The sequence below is a fragment of the Dryobates pubescens genome, chromosome Z, assembly GCF_014839835.1.
Source record: "Dryobates pubescens isolate bDryPub1 chromosome Z, bDryPub1.pri, whole genome shotgun sequence".
Lineage (NCBI taxonomy): Eukaryota > Metazoa > Chordata > Aves > Piciformes > Picidae > Dryobates > Dryobates pubescens.
Genome location: NC_071657.1, coordinates 22,426,704 through 22,453,700, shown reverse-complemented (window position 1 = coordinate 22,453,700; position 26,997 = coordinate 22,426,704). Strand labels below are relative to the sequence as shown.

At 40.2% G+C, this 26,997-nt stretch overlaps 1 protein-coding gene across 1 annotated transcript in view; it reads left to right on the top strand.

Moving 5' to 3' along the window:
* Positions 1-26,997, top strand: part of PRUNE2 (prune homolog 2 with BCH domain) — a 176,317-nt gene that overhangs the window by 103,803 nt on the left and 45,517 nt on the right. The window contains exons 8-10 of the mRNA XM_054177749.1: positions 6,961-7,119; positions 8,100-14,610; positions 15,039-15,858. Of these exons, the coding sequence (XP_054033724.1) occupies positions 6,961-7,119; positions 8,100-14,610; positions 15,039-15,858 (7,490 nt within the window). The remainder of the gene's footprint in view (positions 1-6,960; positions 7,120-8,099; positions 14,611-15,038; positions 15,859-26,997) is intronic.

The following is a 26,997-nucleotide window of genomic DNA, read 5'->3' as shown; positions in this document are numbered from 1 at the left end:
ATTGAGATGGAGATCAGGGATCATCAGGTTGAGTGCCTGTGGGTGAGAATTAGAGGGATGGCCAGCAGGGCTGACATCCTGGTTGGAGTCTGTTATAGACCACCCAACCAGGAAGAAGAAGTTGATGAAGCATTCTATAGGCAGCTTAAGGCTGTCTCAAGATCACCTGACCTTGTTCTTATGGGTGACTTCAACCTGGCTGATATCTGCTGGGATCTCAACATAGCACAGAGGAGACAGTCTAGGAGGTTCTTAGGTGCATGGAGGACAGCTTCTTATCCCAGGTGCTGAGAGAGCCTACCAGGGGTAAGGCTCTGCTTGACCTCCTCTTCACCAACAGGGAAGGGCTGGTGGGTGATGTGGTGGTCGGAGGGTGTTTAGGGGCCAGTGACCACGAGATAATTGAATTTTCAGTATTTGGTCAAGCTAAGAGGGGCAGCAAGAAGACCTCCACTCTGGACTTCTGGAGGGCAAACTTCAGGTTACTCAAGGAACTAATTCAGAAGGTTCCTTGGGAAACAGCCCTTAAAAAACGAAAGGATCCAGGAGAGCTGGACCTACTTCAAGGAGGAACTCTTGAAGGCACAGGAGCAGGCTGTGCCAATGCACCGGAAGAGGAGCTGCCGGGGCAGATGGCCAGCCTGGATGGGTGATGAACTTCTAAAAGAACTAAGGGAAAAAAAGAGGGTGTATCATCTTTGGAAGAAAGGGGAGGCAACCCATGAAAAGTTTAAGGATGTTGCTAGGTCTTGTAGGAAGAAAATTAGGGAGGCAAAAGCACATTTGGAGCTTAGACTGGCCTCTGCTGTGAAGGAAAACAAAAAGTCCTTAATAAATATATTAATAGCAAGAGAAAGGGCAAGGACAACCTCCACTCCTTGGTGGACACGGAGGGGAATGCTGTAACAAAGGATGAGGAGAAGGCAGAGTTACTAACACCTTCTTTGCCTCAATTTTTTCTAGCAGGACAGAATGTCTTCCAGACAGCTGGCCTGCAGAGCTGGCAGAAGGAGTCAGGGAGCAGCATAGTCTTCCTCTGTTCCAGAATGGGGTAGTTGGTGATCTGCTTAGCCACTTGGATCCCCACAAGTCCATGGGACCAGATGGGATCCATCCTAGGGTGCTGAGAGAGCTGGCAGATGTGCTGGCCAAGACGCTTTCCATCATTTTTCAGCAGTCCTGGCTCACTGGAGACATCCCAGAGGACTGGAAGCTGGCCAACGTGGTGCCCATCCACAAGAAGGGCCAGTTGGATGAGCCAGGGAATTATAGGCCTGTCAGCCTGACCTCAGTGCCAGGCAAGATTATGGAACAGGTCATCCTGAGTGCAATCACACAGAACTTAGAGGATGGCCAAGGGATCAGGTCCAGCCAGCATGGATTTAGGAAGGGCAGGTCCTGCCTGACCAACCTGATCTCCTTCTATGATCAGGTGATCCTCCTGGTGGATGTGGGGAGGCTTGTGGATGTAGTCTACCTGGACCTCAGGAAGGCCTTTGACACTGTCCCCCACAGCAAACTCCTGGCCATGCTGTCAGTCCATGGCTTGGATGGGAGCAGACTGCAATGGGTTAGGAAGTGGCTGGAGGGCCGAGCCCAGAGAGTGGTGGTGAATGGTGCCACATCCAGCTGGCAGCCAGTCACTAGTGGTGTGCCCCAGGGATCAGTGCTGGGCCCCATGCTCTTTAACATCTTTATTGATGATCTGGATGAGGGCATTGAGTCCATCATCAGTAAATTTGCTGATGACACCAAGCTGGGGACAGGAGTTGATCTGCTGGAGAGTAGAGAGGCTCAGCAGAGGGACCTCGACAGGCTGGACAGATGGGCATAATCCAACGGCATGAGATTGAACACATCCAAGTGCCGGGTTCTGCACATTGTCCACAGCAACCCCATGCAGTGCTACAGGCTGGGGTCAGAGTGGCTGGAGAGCAGCCAGGTGGAGAGGGACCTGGGGGTTCTGGTTGATGGTAGGCTGAACATGAGCCTGCAGTGTGCCCAGGCAGCTGAGAGGGCCAATGGCATCCTGGCCTGCATCAGAAACAGTGTGGCCAGCAGGAGCAGGGAGGTCATTGTGCCCCTGTAGACTGCACTGGTTAGGCCTCACCTCGAGTACTGTGTCCAGTTCTGGGCCCCTCAGTTTAGGAAGGATGTTGTTTTGCTGGAACGTGTCCAGAGAAGGGCCACAAAGTTGGTGAGGGGCTTGGAACACAAGCCCTATGAGGAGAGGGTGAGGGAGCTGGGGTTGCTTAGCCTGGAGAAGAGGAGACTGAGGGGTGACCTTATTGCTCTCTACAACTACCTGAAGGGGGCATGTGGTCGGGCATGTGGTCTCTTCTCCCAGGCAACCATTACCAGAACAAGAGGACACAGTCTCAGGCTGCGCTAGGGGATGTTTAGGCTGGAGTTTAGGAGGAAGTTTTACACAGAGAGAGTGATTGCCCATTGGAATGGGCTGCCCAAGGAGGTGCTGGGGTCGCCGTCGCTGGGGGTTGTTCAGGATGAGGCTTGACAGGATGCTTGCTTTCATGGTTTAGTTGATTAGGTGGTGTTGGATGATAGGATGGACACAATGATCTTGAAGGTCTCTTCCAACCTATTCTATTCTATTCTATTCTATTCTATTCTATTCTATTCTATTCTATTCTATTTACAAGTTTAGTTCTTGCTCTATTAGAACTGACTTTTCATTGTATGTCATTGGTGCCACACCCTTCCCTGTTGTAACAGCAGCTTCTTGACAGCAAATAGCTGCTAGCATATGTATTGTTCTATTTGTAGCCCAGCCCTATGATGCCCTAGTGGTCCTTGGCCTGAAATTCTAGAAGTTGGCAGTGGTTGTGACAAGGGAGTTTCCCCTTTTTAAGTAGGCAGGTTAAGAGATTCCTCCCTCAAAATACTGAAAAAAGAAGGATTTTTGGCACTCCGCAGTCTACCACTTTGTGACTGTCAAATGCAGGCTGAGATAATGGCAAGTAATATCTTAGTCAATTCATTAAACTTCCAGTTCAGTCACATGATTTTAACAGAAAATTTCTAATACCTTACATTTTCAACTGATACTTTCAATATAGAATATAAAGCATCATGAGGCTTGAAAGCTGGACATTTTCTAGAATGATCATTTACTTACCTTACATATAGCCATGAAACACCTTGTAGACTAGGTGAGCAAGTTGGTTGGTTGGTCTGTGTCCTTCTCTCTGAATTCCTAATTTTCCTGAATTGTCTGTAACTTGGTATTGGTATTGTAACTGGGTAACTGAGACAAAAAGTTATTAGAGATTTTTAGATGGTTTTGAATCTCATCTAGTTTAATTTTTGTTCTAATAGATTTAAACTGAAGGGAGGTTGTAGACAGGTGGATGTTGGTCTCTTCTCCCAGGCAGCTAGTACCAGAACAAGAGGACACAGTCTCAGGCTGCACCAGGGGAGGTTTAGGTTGGATGTTAGGAAGAAGTTCTATACAGAGAGAGTGATTGCCCATTGGAATGGGCTGCCCGGGGAGGTGGTGGAATTGCTATCATTGAAGGTGTTCAGGAGGAGACTTGATGGGGTGCTTGGTGCCATGGTTTAGTTGTTTAGGTGGGTTGGATTGGTTGATGGGTTGGACGTGATGATCTTGAAGGTCTCTTCCAACCTGGTTTATTCTACGTATTCTATGTATTCTAAACTATTCCAACTTGTCCTGGTTTCAGCTGGGATGGAGTTAATTTTCATCCTAGTAGCTGGTACAGTGGTGTAGTTTGGATTTAGGATGAGGGTAATTCATAATCACAGTATCACAGTATAACTAAGGTTGGAAGAGACCCCAAGGATCATCAAGTCCAACCTGTCTCGACAGACCTCACGACTAGACCATGGCACCAAGTGCCACGTCCAATCTCCTCTTGAACACCTCCAGGGGTGGTAACTCCATCACCTCCCTGGGCAGCCCATTCCAATGACGAATGACTCGCTCAGTGAAGAACTTTCTCCTCCCCTCGAGTCTACACCTCACCTGGCACAGCTTGAGACTGTGTCCCCTATAATGCATTGAAGTTTCAGTTGTTGCTAAGTGGAACTTATCCTAAGTTAAGGATTTTTTCAGTTTCCATGTACTCCTAGCGAGGAGGTGCACAAGAAGCTGGGAGGGAGTATAAGCAGGACAGTTCATCCAAACTAGCCAAAGGGATATTCCATACCATAGAACATCTTGCTTAGTATATAAACTGGGGAGAGGTCGCCAGAAGGAGCCATCAAGAGGACAGGGGAAACTGGCTGCGCATTGGACAGCAGGTGGTGAGCAATTGCATTGTGCATCACTTGTCTTATTGGGATCTTCCTTTTAATTACTGTTACTTTACTTAATTATTAAACAGTTCTTATCTCAACGGGCAAGTTGTGGGGTTTTTTGCCTTTCTGCTTCTCCTCCCACCCTAACAGAGAGGGAAAGGGGAGGAGGAGTGAGCAAGTGGCTGTGTATGGTGCTTAGTTACTGGTTGGGGTTAAGCCGTAATAAAACTGCAGTTAGAAGTGGGGTAACTGAAGTAATCTTTCCATGATTAAGTGGATTTAGGTACTTCTTCTAATAGGCCAAATTCTTGAGTTTTCAGAAAAATACTTTTGGGTTGAACCTTCAAACATTATCCACCATAATTCTTCATCATAGCCCCCTGTTCAGATTTCATATACGAATGTCCATCAGTAAACTGACAGCTGATTTTCGTTTGTGCATTAATCATGGAGTCATAGAATACACTGCGTTGGAAGGGACCTCTTAAGGTCATCTAGTCCAACCCCACTGCAGTAAGCAGGGACATCCTGTAATAAATATGATTTTATTTTATATTTAATATTTTGGCAGTGGTATCTTCAGACACCACCATAACTTATTTACAAAGTATATTCACAGGTTCTGTTACTTGGTTGTGGGTAATATATTCCACATATAAGGACTATGGAGACAGTTAAATGATGTAAGCAAAACTGTGAATTTCCAATACAGCAATTTAAATTGGAAATGCAGGTGCTGCGATCTGCTGTTACCCACAAGGGGGATTCTGTAGCAGATTAGCTGGGTACTCATGGCTTGCTCCTCTCTCTGCTGTCTTTTGTAACTATAATTCAAGCTTTTCCTTGGCTTGGAGAGGGCTAAGGGGCCTCTCTCCTCTCATGCACAGTTTACGGGCTGTAGTAGTGCAGCTCTTGGGGGATTTAGTTCTCTTAGGGCTTTTCCCCTTTCTGCTTCTGGTGCAGGGCTCTCAGAGTGTTGGTTGCCTTGGTCCAGGTGCAAGGCCTAGGTTTGCCTGCTAGGACAACTTTTTCATCTGCAGCTCCAGCAGCATTTGGATCTTGTTGCAAATTGCCTGCCTTCTCAGTTGATTTAAGTACTGTCCAAAGACAACTAATGTCTGTTGGTACTAGGCAAACCTGATAGCTTGACCTATAGGATGGGGCATGTTCAAACATTGCCAAGGGGCACACACAGTTCACAGGTGTGTCACAAGGTTAATGACACGTGCTACACGTTTTCCTGGACCATCTGGACCCCAGGAAGTGTCCAGGTTTGCATATTCACAGGTGCTAATTCCATTGTCTGGGTTAGAGCATGTTTTGGGGTTTACCCCTTCAGGATACATCCCCACTAGATTAGGTTTCTCAGAGCCCCTTCAAGCCTGACCTTGAATGTCTCCAGGGACAGGGCTTCACCACCTCCCTGGGCAACCTGTTCCAGTGTTCCACTACTCTCATAGTAAAGAACTTTTTCCTAATGTCCAAATCTGTATGAATTTCATGTAAACCACATTTTTATATGCTATATGAACATAAAAAAACAAACATATTTTTGTGTTTTGAATGTGACTTACAGGGAGGGAGACACATTGTGAACACATTTGAGTAGATTAATAGATAGTATTTGTATATATGTAACCAAAACAGTAATTTATTAAGTAGGAGACAGATGCAGTGGAATAACGTGCCAAAATGCATATACAGTTGTGCTGTGTTCATGATGAAATGCTGTTTATTCAGAGCCAGTGTAGCTTGGCAGCATAAGAAGAACAATTACCTAGAAGACAACAAAAAATTCTCTCACATACTAATAGCAGAAACATAAAGGAGAAAATAAAAATTCTAAGACTTTGTTCACTGGCAGTTCTCTGAAGTGAGACATTTATACTTCATGTGTTGTGTCCTCAGGTGAGGAAGAGGGATTTGTGGTTTATGTTGCAAAATACAGATAGTTCAACATCGAGGTACTCCAAGAGTAAGGAGAACAGGAATTCTAAATGCAGTGTTTACCTCCTGTGTATTGGGTGTGGAGTGAGTGTGAAAACAAGCACATGACTCAATTTCCCAAAGATGTTTTAAAACTAGTTTGCTGTATTCTGTCCTTATTTTGGGGGTTTATTTTCTGAAGACTTGCATAGAATTCAAAGAGCAGGAATGAAAGTGTCTAAAATAACTGCTGGTAAAATTGTACACAGTCATGTAACATCATAATGGATACATGTAAAGTTAGCACATACAATTTCCTGTTGAGTGCCTGATTTTTCAGCTCAATAATATTATTTTGACATCTATTATTTTAAATTAAATTTTGACATATTTCATAAATATTATCTAACAGAAAAGGAGGTTTTACTAAAGAAGTAATAGAGAAATTTAAGCAACATTACAAAAGCAAGTAGCAGGAACAAACAAGAATTCTATTTCAGCAGCAGTTTCAAGAAGACAAAACCTTCTTTTAGTATTTTAGCATTTTTCAGAACTAAAAGTCTCTTACTATGCTGTGAGGTTGCTTCTTTGGGTTTTTTTACGCATATGAATGTTTTGGCAAATGGAATGGAATTCTGTTGACACTTATAGACACTGATGCGTGTTAATGTTTCTGTCTATTTTCACCACTGATTTGGATTTAAAAAAGGCAAGGAAAGACACTGACATTTCCTTTAATTTCTTACCATATTTCAGGACTGTGTTTTACACAGGAGTCTCATTGGTGATCTGAAAGCATTCATAGATAAATACCGGTTTGATGTACTTGTCATTTTGGCCAACTGTGTATCAGATGAGAAGCAAACGAAACGACAGATAGCAGTGTACTCAGAAAACTTAGAGATAAGCAATCAAGTAAGTACCTGGAAAAATCATCAAGTAATGTCTTTCCTGACAAAAAGTGGGGGGGTTATTTAAAGTAGTATTTACCAAAGCATCAAATAATTAAGTGGTATCAAAAAGTAGCAACAGTTCTCTGTCAGCTGTGGCTATTTCAAGTGACTGCATTATTTCTATGATGCAAGATGGAACATTGTGATAGTTATGATTGTTTCAGACCATCCTGACAGAAAAAGCATATGATTACAAGAAATATGGAAAAAGATGAGATCTTTCAGTTTAGCTAACACAAAATTATCCTTTTTTAACTAGTTTTAGCTTGGTTTTGTATTGTGATCTACACAAATGGGTCTTCATCAGTGAGGGTAAATGGTAATGACCAGAGCTCATCCATGTGTATGTTATTGTCAAAGAATTTAAGCTCTGAAATGAAGCGTAATTATTACTAGGATGTTCTCTCATCAAAGCCAAGTGCTGTCCATTTCTTGGACTGTAAGTGTTCCCATATGAAAGAAATCATCTCAATGGTAACTTTCTTGACACTTTTTATCAATCTTAAAAAGTCCTGATTTTAGAGACAGGTGGCTGAAGGACTCTTATTTCTTTTGAGGTCAATATAAATGTATTTTACAAATATAATTATCCCATACTAGAAATACTTTTTTCATGTACCCTTATGTATTTTATTCAGGTTTCTTAAGGCAACAGCTAAACACTTATTGGATTTGTGTTTATTAATCAGAAGTGAACTTGCAAGTCAAATGGTATAATTTCAAGTAGCTATTCTAACAAATTATATAATACATATTTTGTATTAATCTTCTATTTTAACATGTTGTCTGTTTGGGGATCATAATTAGGATGCTACAGTGAAATAGCCAGGAAATAGATTAGTAGAAATAGATATGTATGGCTGTGTTACACATTGAAGTGGTCAGTATGTGCCGTTATGCCCATGATTGCAATGGCTTTTGAAACATCCTATTTTTCAACAGATCTGCTGTGAATTAGAAGAATGTCAGAATCCTTCTTTGGAGCTGGATCCTGTAGAATGTGGATGTGACCAAATTCTCATTTATCTTCAAGAAAATTCTTTGGTGACCTGTGATCAAATTTTTCTTCTAGTTAAGGAAGTTATAAATAGAATACAACCAGAAATGGTGTCAAACAGTAGAACTTCTTCTACTGAAGCTGTTGCTGGAAGTGCTCCACTCTCGCAAGGTTCTTCTGGTATCATGGAGTTATATGGTTCTGATGTAGAACCACAACCAAGTTCTGCCAATTTAATAGAAAATCCTCAAGATATAAATGGATCTATGCAGGCCCACGTGGATGTTAATATAGACCTTGTGAGTCCTGACAGCGGACTGGCTACCATTAGAAGTAGCCGGTCTTCCAAGGAGAGTTCTGTTTTCCTTAGTGATGATAGCCCTGTTGCAGAAGGTGCTGCTGCCCATCACAGTCTTCTGCCTGGATTTGATTCCTGTAGCCCTATTCCTGAAGGAGCAATAGCCAAAGAAGAAAAACCTGAGTCTAGAGATAATAATGATAACTTTGATCTTTTCAATTTTGATCTAACACCCATGGTCACAGCTCCATCGGAATCATCATCTCGTTCTGTTGATTGTTCCCCAGCTGATGACTATTTCCTCAGTAGTGATTCGTTAGAAGGACAGCTCACGGTGCAGAAAGAACTTGATGAGACAGACCTGCTAGGAAATGGTACAGGAAATTATTCAACTGACTTACTTAAGACAACAAATGAGGAAGATAATTTAGCAGAATTTGACAAGAATCCAGTAGAAGAGCATGAGAAAATTTCAAGTTTGATTGATTTAGTTGAAGGTGATTCTTCACCAGAACTGTTGAAATCTGCCGATTCGAGAATTCCACCAACTCCTATGAACAGCCTTGTAGAAACTTCACCATTAGATAATGGGCAGCCTTCATTTTTCCCACAAGATGTCATTAAAAAAATTAATGAAATAGATGACACAAACTATTCTCAGTCCCATGTTAGATATGGGAGCTGGTGGGATGGCTTTGACTTAGAGTCCAGAAATGCTGATACATGGAGTTCAAGTGAGCAGGAATCTGTATTTCAGAGCCCTGTCTTATGGCAAGATTGTAAAGAAAGTCCTTTGCTACAAAAACAGACTGATAGAAGAGCCTCAGATTCTGTATTCCTCCAAAAACAGCCAAAGCAAACAGAAAATGTGAGAGCAGGTCTGTGGGATAATCAGTTTAAGCAAGATAATCAGAATCATGAAAATCAAGAGAAAAGCAGTGAACATTTGTGTTTGCAAACTACTTCTTTAGGGGAGACAAAGCAAGAACCAGAGAACTTTACTGATCCTTGGAAGGTCAGTCAGCTGACAGCTGTGACATCAGATGCATGGTGTAGTGGTGACAGGAAAGATGAGTTAGCTGGAGATCCTTACAAAGTTTGGACTAAGTTTGATGCAGAAGATACCTCTAGATCCCCAGAAAATATATGGAACATGCATGAAATGGGTAGAGAAAAAAAATCAGTGAGCACTCCTGAGGAACGGGCCACATCAAAAACTAGTTTAGCAGATTCTTCAGAAATTTCAGTGGACAGTGAGACCAAAAATCCACCTGTCCAGGTATCTCCAGAGGCCTGGAATAACGAAAGATATTATTCAACAGAAGAATGTGGAAAATCTGATAACACAAATTCTGTTTTCAACAATATGCAAAATAATTCCAAGCTGCAAACAGAGGAAGAATCTGTATTGGGTGACTCTAAACAGAGACAAAACCAAATTGAAAATATACAGACCTGGAATTTGTATGATCAAAACATCCAGAAAGACATGACAGAAGTAGTGGTGCCATGGGAAGATACCTTCTTGTATAAAACCTCAGATCTTAGTTCATCAAACATAATGGAAGATTTAGTTATTTCTCCACCAGACACCAATTATTCAACATCTGATTCATATATATCACCTACATTTGTGGGAGACAAAAGAGACAATGAAGACAAAGATTTTGATGAAGAAACAGTTATTGATGAATTGATGGCCACAAATTTTTCTGAGCCAAAAGTACTTGAGAAAGCAGATAAGGAACCATTATCTCCTAGAAACATGCGTTTTTCAAGCACCAGAAACACAGACATCTGGAACCCTCCCATAAACAGTGTCACTGAGTTACAAAAAAATTCTGAAATTACTGCTCTCTCTGCCTCTGCTACATCTTTCTGTAATTCAGAACAAATTGATAATCAGTGTTTTTCAATTAAGATACAAAACAGGGAAAATAATTTTTCTGCACCTGAAAACAGAAGAGTAACTCTGGTGTACAATCAAACAGTGAATGACTTATCACCACTACAGAATGATTTCAATACTAGACAGACTTCAGCTGAAAATGTAGAAACAGTGAGCAGCGTTTCTGTAGAATACACAGACACATCTACACCAGCTTCAGACACTGGGAATGGTTTGGGTCTGAAAATGCTTGACTTAGGGAGTCAATTACTTAGTATGAAGGCAGCACAAAACACTGCTGATGTTGATGAAAAGCTGGATAGCCAGAATGCAGTGCAGCAGCAGAACTCACAGAGTGTACAGAGTGAGAAGAGCTGTGAAGAAGGCTGGGACAATGCCATTGTCATCTCTCAAGAAGGAGAAGAGGACTGTAAGAGAAGACATGAGAAATCTGGACAAGAAATTATTAGTGGCATTTGTAATAAGCCAGTGCAAGAGTACTGTGACTCTTCCTGTAACCCAGATTTGGAAGAAAACAAGTCGACAACTGAAGTTCCCAGCTCCCTGGAAAAAGTGGTAAACAGTGTCAATCTGGAAGCATTAGTCACAGAGAATGAGTCATTTGCCAGTCAAAGTAATCCAGTTAGCCAGGAAGAGAGGAATGCCTTGTCACAGAATAATGCAGAATCTTCTTCAAGTGCTTCTGAGGAAGGCAGAAATTATGAAACTTTTGATGACTCCAGACCACGAAATTGTAATTATGGTGAAACATCAGAGCTGTTTTCTGAGAAAGCTGAAAAGGAGATTACAGTGATAGAGGATGCATTAAGTACTGATATGGAAAGTATCTCTGAAGGTTCTGATAAGGGTAGTGATAATCCTGAAAATAACTCTTCTGAAATGCATATAAATTCAGGTGTCTGGAACAGCTGTGGAAAGAGTGGTCACCACTTAGCAGTATCAATTCCTTTGATGAATGAAGGCCAAGAAGAAGTAACGGAAGTGGAAGAAGGCTTACATCAAGTGAATCCTCACTATCCAGGCATTTGTAATTCTGAGTTAGTATCTTTCAAAAATACCTCAGAGCTGAACAGGATGCATAAAGATTCTTTCACAGATGAGTTTAAGGAGAGTCCTTCTGGATATATCTGTATTTCTGACACTACAGGTGTGTCAGTGGTGGCAAACTCATTATCACAGGAAATAGCTTCTGACAGAAATGAAAACTCTGAAAATTTAGAACCTGCTAATAATCTTTGTGGAGAGCCAAGTGTAATGCTTAATGACAATTTTCCCCAAACTGCTCAGAATTCTCAGCCATGTGAAGATTTGCTGTCTCCTGTAACAAGTCCTGAGGCAAGTGAAGTTCTTGAAATAGCAAACACCACAATTAACCTTTCAGAAGATACTCAGACCAAAAGTTATTTGGAAGAAGATAATGTGTGGAGTGATTCAATAAATGATTACGCACACTCAAGTGGAACAAGTCCTGATTTAAGTGATGCATCTTCGAATGTGTGGGGAGACCTAATTTCCAGTCATCACAAAAGGAGTAGGAATATGTGTGATATTAAAAATAATAAAAATCTTGAAGATACTGGTAAGAGAAATGAATTTGGGAATGAACATGAAGAAGGATTGGAAACAAGTGCTGGGTGTAACAAAACTCCTAAAAGCTTAGATTTTTGGAATGCCCATGTAGATGATGATACTGTATCTTCTTTATCAAGTCCTGACATAAATGAAGATTCAGATAATTCAGAGTCATGTTCAGAAGTGATTCATGAAGATTCCACAGATGAAAATCAACAGCACAAAATGTCTGAAATTGTAGAGGATTATGCTCAATCCAATGCAACAAGTCCTGAAGTAAATGAAGGCAATTTAGTTGTAAAAACTAAGGTGGGAGGGAAGGTCCAGGTTGGCATTCTCAGTGAAAATCCTGAGACAACTGTAGCTGGAAAAGTATTGCAGGAGGACTTAACTGTAATGGAACGTAATGAAACTTCTGAATGTTTAGGTTACTGGGAAACACTTCAGGAAAAAGGTCAGGTGAGTGTTCTCAGTAAAAAAACAGGTAGCAGAGAACATTCATATCAAATGAATGAAGATACTACACTGACTTTTGCTGGTGGTGATAAAGAGAATTCTTCTAAAGCTGTAGGTATGTGGAATACGTCTTTGGAAGCTGATATAAGAGTGGATCCAAAATCCACAGTAGGAACATTTGGGTTTCCAGCTGACAGTTCAGAATGGTGGAATTCACAACCTTGTGAGGAAAAGCAATTAAAAGATCAGTATTCTGTTTCAAGTTGTTTTGCAACAAAGCAGTTAACAAGTGATAAGGAGAATTTCCAGAGCTCACCTTCACAAGATGAGGAACTAACAGAAGCACGGTTCAGTAATGGAAGTAATAATGGAAATCAGCCTCTTCCCTTGTGCTGTGGTGAAAAAGAAAGTGGAAGGCTAGTATATCCTATGAATATTCCTAATGGTCCTATATATCAAGACACTGTACAGTTCAGACAGTTTGATTCTTTCATACTGGATGAAGAAGAAAGGGGCTTGAAAAAGCAGTTTCTTCCTACAGAACATGAAAATCAGCTGACTCTGCAGAATAATTTTTCAGATGAGGAAGAAGCTATACCAAATCCATCAGTTCAAGAAATCACTGTACTGGATCTGCCAAAAGGAAATAAAGCAAATCTTGTATCTCAAGAGCAACAGTGGGATGCCTGTGAAAGACTGCAAGTGCAAAACTCACTGCCAGGTGCTTTTGCTGTAGAAGACTTATGTTTTGAACTGACAGAGAAGTCAAGTCCAGAGTGGGGTGTATTAGTTCCCCCAACTGCACTTATCCCAGATATCTTACAGGATAACACACAGGAAAATAATCAACACTTTTTGGTGGAACCTGACCTGTGGACTGATGCTGAGCAGATTGTCACTTTGAAATCAGATGGTGAAAATCCTGATATATTAAGTCACTATGACCAAGACAGTGGTTCAGAGGCATCAATCAGTCCTGATGTGTGCCAGGAGTATGAAGCTAAGCATGCTTCTATCCCATATTCTCAGAGTGAGATGGATCCTGAAGACAAAGATAGTCAACCTGTTCACCCACTGTCAAATAGTGAAGAGGCAGATTCTGATTCAAAGTGTCAGCTAGTAATGCAGAAAGTAGAGACACAGAGTGAATGTAGTAGCCCCCAGGACTATGAGCAGGGGAAGACTGATAAATCCTATCAGCTTGTCTCTTCTAACTTTCAGGAGACTCCTGAATTTGCAGTTTCAGAAGAACTTGGTCTAGAAAATAAACTTCTTACTGACCCAACTGAGTCAGCTAAAATTACCAATGAATTTTTAAAAGTGTTGTCTGTAGATGCGAAAGACATGTTTCATGAAAACCATAGTCCTACAAGTCATCATGCAACATCAACTGATACAACTCAAATAGCAACCTCCCAAATGCAGCTGGTTCCTGTGCATTTCACTTTACCTAATAGGGCAGAACAATGCCTAAAAGAAATTAGTACCTTGGCTGAAGTTGAAGAATATTCTGATACCGACCATACAGCAGTAACTGGTGATAAGCTAGACAAGTCAGAAGAATGTGTGGAGGAATCTGAGACAGGGGTAGAGCACAACATAATGAACACATCAGTTACTAGTGTCCCAGGAACTACATGTGGTAGGCTGAACATATGGGCAGTAGTAGGCAATGAAGCAGCAGAAAAGGAGTCAGAGGATCAACAGAGAGTCTCTTCCAAATCCTTTCTGCCTGGTGCTAATGAATGCCAGGAATCTGATTCAAATAATCAACTGGCTGATGACACAGAAAAAGAATCTGAAGATGTAATTGAAAATTGTGTTACTGTGTTTAAGGGGGTGCCTTGTGAGCAGTTACCGGTGGTATGTACCCCCACATCCTATGTATCTTTTGATGCTGAACCCTCTGGCAGCAGAAAATGTGTAAAGGATGAGCTGGTGTTACAGCAGCCATTTGGTGACAGTGTTTCTTTGGAAAACTTTTCACCTCTGCCAACTCCTGTGGAACATGCAGAAGGCATCCTAATGACCAGTGACAGCAGTATTCAAGATCGGGTGTCTGAAATATCCACAGAGTGCCTCCAGGAAATTGACACACCAGTACCTTCACTCTCCAAGACTGAAGTAACTCTGGGAGATTCTGAGATTGTGATAGGAAAATCTGAAGCAGAAACAGCTGATCTCAACTCACCGGCAGGTGGAGATAAAAGATCACCTGATGGTAAGGAAACATGCTTTGCAAAGAAAGTTCATAGGACAAAGAAACAAGGAAGTTTCTGGAGTATTACTGCTGAATGATGAGGCTGTGAAGGAAGTTTGAAGTTTGTCTGTCTCCCATATGTATAAAACTCTATGCTTTAGAAAGACCATTAGCATTATTACCCTTCTAGAGAAATTTAAAACTTCTGTTGTTTGCACAGGACCTAGCATATGGGACACTGAATCATTTGTCCCCTTAGGAATGATTGCAGTGTTAATGTATAATCTTTAACAATAATGATGATGATGCTGTTATAAAATTCAAGTAAACATTAACAGAGTAAAGCAAATTGAGAAGAGCTTTTTCTCACTGTATAGATTTAAAGACATTATGGTGACTTAAATAGTAATTCAAAAACTGAAAGGAGTTTCTGTTTGCTTGTTTTCTAGAAGCTGGCATGTACTCCCTACTTTGTAGGGAGAATATGCTGAGAAATTCCTCTGAGAGCCCTGAACTGACAAGTACAGAGGAAGATGTGAGGTTGCAAGTGCAGCAATATCCAACTTCACTAGAGATGGATTACATCCTTGTTACGGAGGAAGAAAATAGACTGTCAGCAAAGGATACCCTTGAAAGAAACAAAAGTGACTTTGCATTTCTAGAAGCTAATGTAGCTGAACAAACAGAATCTCCTGAAGGCTTTTCACTGGGCTCCTCGGATACCTTTCAGCCAATCTCCATTACAAATGAAAGGGAAGGTCACACCGTTTGTGGGACTGAATGGGACTCTGTTCACTTAGAAGAGAAAAGTTCTTCTGTTGTGCCTCAAAAATTGGATGATGAAAGGTCACAGGAAAGCTGTGGGCAAGATGAGGGCTGGATTATATTGAGCCAAAATGAAGCTAGTGATGTGTTGCCTGAAGAAATTTCTGCAGAGTCAAAGATGTCAGAATCAGAGTCTGGACATTTTGGCAAAGAACCAAAAGCTGTTTTAGCACAGGAATTGATACTTGACACTTGGGCAGAATTTCAGGTAGAAACTCCCTTTCAGAAATCTTTTGAACATGAGAGCTGTTCTCCTTCAGACAGCCTGACTACTGTGGATGAAAGTTCAGGCTTTGCCGGAACATGTGTGTTGCAGGTGGTTCATCATGATGCATGGGAAGCAAGTGCTCAACAGAGACTTGTAAATAATGAAGCAATAGAACAAGAAATGAAGGAGGAGACAGTGCTTCTCAACAGTGAAGAAGAGCTGAATCAAAAATCACGGTAAGGAAAAACCAACCTGTTTTCTTTCAAATGTCTTCTGTTCACTTGTTATCAATGTTACTGAAATGTCTGAGTTCATGTACTGATGGCAGGACTTCCTAGTCTGAAGTACTAATAATATTCACATTATTTATGTATCATTATGTTACTCCCTTTCTAAAAAACAGAATCTTGGTTCTTGGTTGCTTTATAAGAACCAAATTAGGATTGTTTTACAAGACAAGATGCTTGTAAGGTCTTGAAATAATAATATCATCTTTTAACCTACCCTTAAACATGAAACAGATATGGCTAGAGAATGGAGGCCAAAACCATGTGCAAATGCTATTGCTGGTCCAGGTACCAGTGATGAGATTCTGGAGAGATCAAGTTTAAGTACTGTCTTTGCTTAATGTGAATTTGCTGGGAAGAAAAAATAGGAGAGGAGAGGCCCAGAGAGAAAAATGTGCTGCTTACAGAGGAGAGAAAAGGATGAAGGAAAATTATGATCTGATGTGGTTATTAACAAGCTGTAGTCAGGTCAGAACAGTATTTCTGTCTGTTCAGATTGGACTGGCAGTTGAGGCAGTTTGAGTATATTTGTACCTGCCTTTGGGTGGAAGTTAACAATAGAACAAGTGTTTAAGACCAGACTGGATGAGGCTTTAGCCAGCCTGATTGAGTGTGGGGTGTCCCTGCCCATGACAGGGTGGTTGGAACTAGATGATCCTTTTGGTCCCTTCCAACCCTGATTGATACTATGATATGATGATACTATGACACAGTCTCAAGCTGCACGAGGGGAGGTTTACACTGGATGTTAGGAAGTTCTTCACAGAAAGAGTGATTGGCCGTTGGAATGTGCTGCCCAGGGAGGTGGTGGAGTCACTGTCACTGGAGGTGTTTAAGAGGAGACTGAATGAGGCACTTGGTGCCATGGTTTAGCTGATTAAATGGTGCTGGGTGATAGGTTGGACTTGAGGATCTCGAAGGTCTTTTCCAATCTGGTTAAATTCTATTCTATTCTATTCTATTCTATTCTGTTCTGTTCTATTCTGTTCTGTTCTGTTCTGTTCTGTTCTGTTCTGTTCTGTAATGTTCCAATCTCCCTGATTACAGGATTACTACTGCTTACTGTCTATCTGCTGTGTCAGCAGATGGAGAAGTGACTTTCATGCCTTCATTTACTGTATCATTTTGAAGGGGGTGCTTCCATTGTTCACTCCTTTTACAACCAGGAGATTGTAGCTGATACAGTGGACATCTGGGGTAGGTCCAGGGATGCAAGTCTGACTTTTTTTCTTCTGGGCATCTACAGCTCACATGCAGCAGTTTTACAGAGAGAAACCTGGCAGCGTATTTATAGAATGAAATCAATGTGAGCAGTAAAAGAAACTTCCCAGTACAAATAAAACCAGACGGTGCAACTCCTTTGCACTTGTTACTCCTTTTGAGCCACACTAACTCAGAAAAGCATATATAGTATGAAACCTGTAGAAACATACTGCTTACAAGAAATGCAAGGCAAAATTTTACTTTTTTTCAAGTTTCTTGTTAGTTCAGGTTTGATTACAGATCACATTCACAGCCTCTACTATCGAATTTTAATTGGCCTACAGTTTATTTTAGAGCTTTTGAAATTTTCACTATCAGTTTTGTAAATTTAGCAGTAGGTTTTCTTTCCCTTAAAGGTGGTGTGCCTGTCTATGATAGTATAACCCTGATGATAACTGCATGCTTAAGTAATCTGTGATAGAACAGCACAGCTTTCTGGTACCTGCCCCCCCACCCTAAACAGTTCACATTTTATTAAGATTTCAGGAATTAATAGTTCAATATCTGTGATTTATCTTGTATAAAATACCTCCCCTTAAAATATATTCACACTTTTTAAAAAAACTCTTTTGTTACCACAAGATCAGATCCTGTTATAGCTGAGGTGTTTTTAATACACAGTTAATGCTGCCTTCAGTCTCAGAAACTGAAATGTAATGATGATATTCACAGGCTTAAACATGTATAGGCTTTAGGTTTTCTTGAAAGACAAGGTTTTGAGTAGTACACAGAGCACACTTTGCCCTCACTGTCCTTGGCTTAGTTGCCTCAATCTAACTAGACAGTGCTGAGTAGAAGACAGTAGGGCAGTGACAGCTTTCATGGATACAGGTTAACATTCTCTGCCATTAAGACAGGGACAAAGAGCAGAAGATGAGCACTCTACAGTTCTGTATGGTCTGAGATAAACCAAGTGCTGAGTGCTTGACCATGAAACTATTGAAAGTAGAGCTGATTGGCACATTCCTGTTGTACCAAATCATCCAAGAATAGAAATTTTGACATTTTCTACAAACTAGAGAAGAATCAAAGTGAACAAAACACTCAAGCTGGTGTCTTGTATTACTGTGTGGAAGAGGGGCTGGGGATTTGTGGATCTAGGAAAACTAGGTGTCCTTTGACTTTGGGCATTTTGCTTGTTAGGACTAGTTCATACCGTAGAAGTCATCTTCCTCCATTATCTTTGCAGGGTTTCACTGGGAGTTCAACAAAACCAACTAATTTCAAGGAATATAGTTGGGTTTGGACAAACCAGTAATTTCTAGTGAAAATCAGAAAATGCTTACTGCCTCTGATCACAGTAAGTGGTGAATAGGGTGGAAAAAAGAAAGGATTGTTCAGAGGTGCTGGCTGGTTGCATGCTTGCAAATCTGACACAAAGAAATCAGCTATCAGCTTCTCTGTCTCCCATAAAGAATTTTAAATTAAAAGCAGCCAGATGCTGACCCTGTTTAAGTCACACTGATTAATTACATCCAGGCAATATGCTAGGGTTTGACTTGCCATGCCTATGTGCCTATGATCTTCTTAGAGAGAAAAAGAAAGCTGGTCTAGGTATCTGATTTTAAATTATTTTCATAAATCATCAAAACAGTGTTGTGATAAATTCAAAGGACTAAGATTCTTTATTAGATCATTATTAGTTGTAGTATTTACAGGAGCACGGAACCAGGAAAATCTGCTTTTGTTTTGGTTTTAGACTTCTTTGTTGACAAGGCATGAAATCTACTGAAAGCCTTTTCCACCACTAGTGTTATTAAAAATATTGCACTTACATGAGGATTTCATATCTAATGAGATTGCTTTTTATGGTGCAACTTTCCCTTCAGTTTCCCCTGTGCTTGGTAGCCAGTGTTCAGTAAATTTGTAATAAGCTTGTGTCTTTGGTCAGTTAGACATTTCAGACTTTTTAGAGAATCGCAGAAATACATGGAGATGCCCACGGTATGATCAAGGACATCTTGATTCCTTTGGAAGCAAAGAAGACACACAAAAAATGCTATGGTAGAAAGGATAAAACACATACAGGAATAAATGTTTCTAGGTTATGTGTCAATTTCATTAAACCTCTTACATAAACAGCTGAAGAAACAGCATCTGATATGGTAGAAGTGTGTAATTAGAAATGCTTTCTAATGTATTTTGTTGTCAGTTTTGAAAACAGAAGTTCCTCAAAACATATGTCGGTGTGCATACGTTGGTGGTCTAGTGGAAGGTGTCCCTGACTCTGTCAGGGTGGTTGGATGATCTTTAAAGTGCCCTCAAAGCCAAACCATTCTATGGTTCTGTGATCTCTGAAAAAAAAGAAACTCTTCGTTTGTACTCAGTTAGATGATGGGGATATCTCAACCGATGGACAACTGAATTTGGAGGCATTTATTCAGTAACTACTTTCAAAGCTTCTTTCTGAATCTACAATTCTTTCACATGTCTCTGTTTAGAAAAAAACAACTGTGAAGTTCACGCTTGCATACAGTGTTGAAGCATGTTCCTTTAGTAGTGGAATAAGGGTCAGTAAAGGATGCAGCCTGCGTTTTCTCATCCAGAAGGTGTCTGTCACTTCACCTGAAAAAAACTGACTGTTTTGTAGAGGAGAGAATTTTTTTTTTTTTAAATAGAAAGCATAAATAAAAATGAGATAAAAGAGAGGATTAAAATCTTTTTTTTTCTGGTCACTGTCCCCTTCAATCCCAGTATCATGCTGAACAAACCTCCAGCCTGTTCCAGTGGGTTTTAAGAATATCTGTGACTCCTGCCCAGTCTTTCTTCTACAAGCAAAAGAAGCAGAAGAAAAAGAAATATGAGTAGTAAAACACTGAAGAAAAGCTATAAACCTATCTCAGTAATATATGAACACCACAAATACTAAACCCTGCAGGTTTGTTTGGCCTCATAAGGAAGTACAAAAAGGCTCGCCAGCATATTATTAATAGCAGTCTATCCAGAAAGAAAATGACTTTTTATCCAGCTTTCCATATGTGAGCACCTGAGAGTGACTGTGTTTAAAAATGAAGAATTCAGGGAGCACTTGCAATTGCTGGGTAGGCAGGATAAGAGACTTCACTGCTGCTGCTACTGATGTGACTGGAGGTATGGCAGCAGTAAAATTTATGAAGACTGGAGGTAATTTTCTTCCTGATGGAAGCTGTACTGTCTTACAGAGCTGTATGAAGCTTGGTGATGATCCAGTAGTCAGGAGGCAAAGGAAGAACACTGCAGCTTTTACCTAACAGTATACGTACTCCTTAGGGTGTGTTAGGGGCTGTCTATACGAGACCATTCCTGCTCTTACCTTTGCTGTGGCAAAGGAAGGATTATCCTTTTCCTTAGCAGGAAGAGTTAGAAAAAGCTAAGGGAAATACTGTGAAATGATGTATTGGCTTGAGGAATAAGAAATTAGGAGGAGCAGTAGAGATAAGCACACTGAAGTTTGGAAGGTTTGGGGGAGAGCTTGGAAAACTAGTAGCAGAGCTGAGCAGAGGACAATTTCCTTTGAATGACTGATAAGGTTCATTTAACCCACTAGACTAGAGCTTCTATGAAAGAAAGCTTTGTTTATGTTTTTGAGAGTGTCTTCTCCAAGAAGCAAGACTCAGTCTTTTCTGCTCACTTGTATTTCCAATTTTTGGAAAAGATAGTTTATCCACTGCTTCTGTCCAAAATGTCTCTCTGTGACTGTTACTATTTTGCTGGCTATTAAAATTGCTCAGTAGTATAAGCAATCCAGTATTTTTTTAATAAAAAAGCCTATTTTCATCACTTTGCCTGTGGTTGACAGAGAATGAAGATAATTCAATATAAAGAAAGAAAAATCTGTGATTATTTCAAGATTAGGAAGAGTTCTGAGACTACTCTGCTATCTCTGTGATTTAGCCAAATGCACATTCTATCTCTCAAAGCCATTAATGGTTCAAGTCAAGTATTTCAGTCCTTAACTGAATACTGACAGAATGGAACCAAGGTGAAAATTCTCATTGACTGCAGTGGACCAAGGGTTTCACCTAGTACTTTCTCAACATTTCTGCTCTATCCCCCCCGAGCTAGGATAAGACAATGAATTAGGGTGCCTAGGTTTGCTTCTTGCTTTAATGAGCAAAGCGGGCTGCTATATGTAAGAACCCCAAAGGATTGAAAATCTGTTGTAAATTTAAGAGGCCACAGTCTGCAAAGTAACCTTTACTTCCCCTTGTCTGCCTTTGTTTCCTTTTTTTTTTTTTTTTTTTTTGCTTGCATTTCCAAGGGGCTGTCATATTTCACTCCTGTCAAAGGTTGTTTATTAATTGGCCTACTATGCTAGAAAGCAATTCCGGGCACTCTGGGAATTGGGCATACAGCTTCAGTGGTGCTTCCAACTCCTGCTGAACTACAAGATTACAGACTTGAAATCAGCATTGAATTCAGGTTTTCTGCTTGGCAGTGCAAAGTGTGACAACTGACTAAAGAGAAGGAGCATTCTGTAAAGGTTTAAAATGAGCATGTAAGGAAAGAAGCAATAACTTAGAAGGCTGCCTGTCAGAAAGTCCACGTAAATGGAAGTTAATGCCTTGTAACAGAAGTAAAAAAGTGAGTTGAAGCTAAGCAAAATGTTTGGATTGGCATGAGCAAGAACTCTGTAAGATTGTTGGCTCCGTCTTCATGTGAGTTCAGGATGGGAAACTGCATAATTAATGTATTTTTTTATATTGTTGTATTAGAAACTTCTGTAATCATTATAAAATACCACATACTGGAAGCTCTATGTTATATATTAGCCTTTGTGAACATATTTCTGTGAATGAAGAGCAGGGAAGTAACAGCATATGTTTTTCATGCATAGGCTTTAGCAATGCTGTTTCTTTCCCTCTACTTGACCTATGAAGTCATTACAACCATCTTTTTTGCTATCAATTTTAGGGTGATACAGTATTTTCCATCACCATCTGGAGGTTGAAAATTAATTAAAACTAAAAACTCAGTTTTCCATTGTAAAGCCAGCTGTTAAAGAGTAGCAGCAGCCAATATGGTTATAAATTAATTTATTTTTTTTGTGAAAACAACATTACTATTTACATACTAAATACCTAAGTACTTTATAAAAAGCTTTAACGGGAAGAGAGCAACACTTCATTGACGGGAAAAGAATTTTAATGTAAAAAACCCCTTATTGTTCACTTACAGTCCTGAAATTTTACTTACATTGTGAGACTGGTCTGATAAGGCAACATTCTTAAAGCAGGAAGAGCTGGACTACCTTAGAATAGTTTGACAGCCACATGAAAAACTCCTCTACAAAGTTCTACCAAGTTACTAATTTTATAGCTTCATCATAATCATGCTATTAATGACTTATGTTGTACATAAATATTTTATAACTCTATTTCCTGGATACTGGTTATGGGTGTCTGAAATTTGGATTGCAAATGAATTAAAGATTGTTGAAAAAGTGCTGCAAAATAGCCCCATTGTTGGAAAGTTTATGTAGAGCTAGCTGACAGAGGCGTCGAAGATCACATGTCTACAGCAGTATCCTCTTTAGAAATGTATTTTCATTTTGGTGATGATTTTTAATTTTTTTTTTAGGGCTTGGTGTTGGTCTGTTGTTCTTTAAAACAGCAGCTGGGGACTAGTTTTTCAGGAGATCTGCAGTAGATAATGAGAACTTTTCCTGTAGGATTACTAGTAGTTAATAGCATGAAGAACAAAATGGGAGCCATTCATTTTTTATTCACACTGTGCTATAGGTGTGCATGGAGCTGTACTTATGTAAAAATGGGATAAGCTTTTTCTTGTTTTTACTGCTATGGCCTAACAAATTGCTGTGAAAGCATCTCCAAGAAGGATTTATGCTATGTAAAGGGAGAAACTAGATAGATGTTATGCCATTCTAGGATCTGTTGCCTTGCTGTTTTATCCCCATAGGATTGCAAGGGAGTAGAATTGAAAGCTGTTTTGCATCCGGAAAGAGCCCTGGAGTTTCTGGGGACTTTTTTATAAAGTGAGACTGTGCGGCTGCACTGTATGGGAAGAAACATCCATTCTCCAACCCTAAGAAACAGTCAAGAGCACAGGCCATGAGCATTGCTTCTCTGTGCTCGTACCATTTGTGTTTCTGGAATTCATCCTGCCTTCTGAACTGGTGTTTATTTGGGATTTTATTTTTAATTTACATCTGCATTTCCACAGATGGATTGCAAATTGAACAAGTTATGTAAAGCACATTTGAATATGCATGTGCTCTATAACTACTGATGCAGACAGAAATGAGGGATGAGATGGGCTGAATCCATAAGAACTTATGTCGTGCAGCCTCTCATCACAAGCTTTCCTCAGGCTCTGAAATAAAACAGCAGGGAGCTTTTCACTACTGCCAGCTGACTTGCTGTGTCAAAGTTTGGTGATGCTCTGCCGAAGATTCACAGAGAATGTTAAAAAAAAACCCACCATTTTTCACAGCCGAAGCACAGCTCTGTGCTCATTTAAATACTCCTTTAAGCAAAGCCCAGTAGCTGCTGGTTCATGCAGCTGGCTATCTGAAGGCAGGTGATCATCCTTTTTTAGCAGTACCACTAGCCACGTGACAAGAAAATGGTGGAAGATCTGTATTCCTAGTAAACTGCTACAGAAAGGGGGATGCTGAAGTGCAGCAGCAAAGCGTCATTATTATTTTCCCTGTAGAAAGGCCTCTTCAAGTCTTTAGAAGGTAAGCGACTCTTTACTCTGAGAGGCTGGTATGCAGAAGGTTTTCTGATTAACAGCTTTATTGCTGCAGTTTCTTTAGCCAGAAAAAGGGGAAATGTTTGTCAGCATGATGTAAAACACCCAGGACCTCATTAATGAAACCCAGGCAGCTGTATTTTAATTCTGTTGCAGCTCGTTATGAGAGAAGCTTACATCAGTTCAGTGGGATTTCTTTTGTGTGAGCAAAGGCATGGCATTTGTGATTAGGAAAAAAACCCAAAACTTCACTGCATAGTCACCTAGCATGTTAGATTATATTCAACTTGTTTGTCTAGCTCTGAGGATAGAGAGGGGGGAAAAAGGAATGAATGTCAGGCATAGTCAGCAGATAACTTGGTTTTAAGGTTGTCTAATTACTGGCATAGTGATCGTTTGTTATAGCTCTCATTGTAGGCTACTTGACAATGGTATTGTTTGCAGGATTTTTGCTATCAACTGAAGTGTATGATTTTTAAATTTTCTGCAATGTCCTCTAAAAATGTTACAATGAAAACAATGTATAATTTCTGAAGGTTAACTGATCAAGAATACTGTATTCATCACAGTGGTAAGAGGACTTGTACAGGCAGTATTTTTGTTCAAATTTAATTATAGGGGCTTGATTCAGCTCTATTCAGATGTTTGCTTTCCTGTCTGTGATGAAGGAGTGAAAACATTCTTCAGTTTTAAGTCTGGTAAGCAAGCAAATGATAGTGACATACAAGAGGCATTAAAAATATGTAGAATGTCTAAATATTAGCTACTTAGTGCAATACTTAAAGGAGATACAGAGTCAGCTTGGTAGGCATATTTAGCCAGAAGCATTGTAAGTAAGTAAATGATAGTGACATACAGGAGGCATTAAAAATATGTAGAATGTCTAAATATTAGCTACTTAGTGTAATACTTAAAGGAGATACAGAGTCAGCTTGGTAGGCATATTTAGCCAGAATCATTGTAAGTAAGTAGTGGGCAGGCAGAGATGTCATTTGTGGACTTTTTTTTATCTTTACTGATTCTCTTGGGAAGTAGTAGGGAGGATGCATATAGCTCTAGCAGCACTATAGGAGAGTATTAAAGCAATTGTGTATGATAGTGTGGGGGACAACACACACCAATCCTTACCCTGCCAAAACACCTTTTTTCCAGGACTTCTGTATTCCTCCCAATACTCTCACCTGTGCTCTCCACTACTCTCTCTTGTGGGCTAGGGGAGTACTAAGATATAAAATAGCCTTTTCATACCTCTCTGTGATGAGTCGGGTTGTTATCTGGCCCTGCTTAAATCTGGTCAGTATTCTGGAAAATTTGGGTAGTTTTCACCTAAGTTCACTACTTTTAAAACTTAGATTCTGTGACAAGCAGTCTATCATGGTTTTGTGGCATCTACATAGTATTCAGCAGTAGCAGGACAGCATTGTTATTTAACATCTTCTCATATCTATAGGGGGGGGGGAAACCAGTCTTTAAGCCAGTGTCTTACACAATTTTGTCATCATCTGTGAATATTGTTAATACTATTTTTATCACTGGAGCATCATCAAGACACTTCCTATCAAACCATCTACAAATATCCAGAACAATATGGCACTACTCTAACAACAAATGAAATCAAGGCAGTGGGTAGGACAGGAGTGTAGTCCAGTTGCTTGCCAGATTTCTTAGTTTATTTACTTGTTTATCCTTTGGGCATTGAAGGAAATGGCTTAGCTGTTACAGGATCTTATTAATGAAGTCATTCAGATATTACTAATTAGTTCTTACCATGTTCCCACAGATTGCACTTTTCTCTATAGCCCTTTCAGCTGTGAAAAATATCAGCAGATCAGACTTTCCTGTTTCAGTCTACCAGATGAAAGCTTACTGTGTCCTGCAAGAACAAGATCCCTTTCCTTAACAGAAAACATTAGCAGCACACTCTACAGAGCCCTCTGATGGACAGCAACCCAACAGGACACACCTTTGCCTCCTTTTCTAAAGCAGTACAGCCTGTAGCTAATCTTGCTCTTGTATTTCCCAAGCCTTAATGTGTGAGGGGAAGGAGAAGCCCCATTTTCTTTCACAGTATTTTTGCTGTGTCTGGCATTATCCTGTCTCCCACACTTCTGAAGGTAACTGGTGGCTTCCTGTGACTCCTATCTCCCTTTGCTCAAGCCTTTTTACACCTGCCTGCTCTGGGGTCTGAGCACCTTCTGCCATTCTAAGCAGACTGCAGGACTACCTGATTCGGTGTCATTTTTACTACCTCAGTAGACCTTACACACTTTGATCAGGTGTCTCCTCTGGACTTTCCTGTATTTTTCCCAAATTGCAGATCACCCAAGATGGATGGGAACTTTTCAGTTACCGATTTATGCCCATCAGGATATTTCTGGATATCTACTGGTTTAAATTCCATCTCCACATTTTGTACTGTTGTTAACATTTACTATCTATTATCTCAAAGTCTTTTTAGAGACTTTTCTTTCGCTCAGTCATAGCTAAGATGACAGAGAGATGATTGGCCATTGGAATGGGCTGCTGGGGGAGGTGGTGGAGTCGCCGTCATTGGAGGTTTTCAGGAGAAGACTTGATGGGGTGCTTGGTGCCATGGGTTAGTTGTTTAGGTGGGTTGGATTGGTTGATGGGTTGGACATGATGATCTTGAAGGTCTCTTCTCTTCCAACCTGGTTTATTCTCTGTATGTATGTATTCTATGTATGTATGTAAGATAGGGAAAATGTAGCTGTTACTTGCTTCAGTAGGTAAGATATGAATCTAAATTACAGTAACATTGTAAGATGTGAGATCCAACCTTAGTTATACTGTGATCACAGTTACATTAACATGGAAAAGATGGAAAGATGGAAATTTTGGCAGTACAGTGACACAGAAGTGAGAAGACAAGAGAAAATGGATTCACAAGATTTAAGGTATTGAATTAATAGAAGCTGTTTGAGAAGAGTAAGTCATAAATAGGAGTGGAGAGAAAAGCATTAAGAGAAGAGGAAAAGATAGAAGTCATACAGAATTAAAAAAAATGTTGTCATGTATCTTTTCCTGTCTGTCAGCATATTATAAATTGTGCAAAGGCTGTACTTGAAAGGACTGCTAGAAAAATCCTAGTGCTTTCATGAATAGATCAGTGAA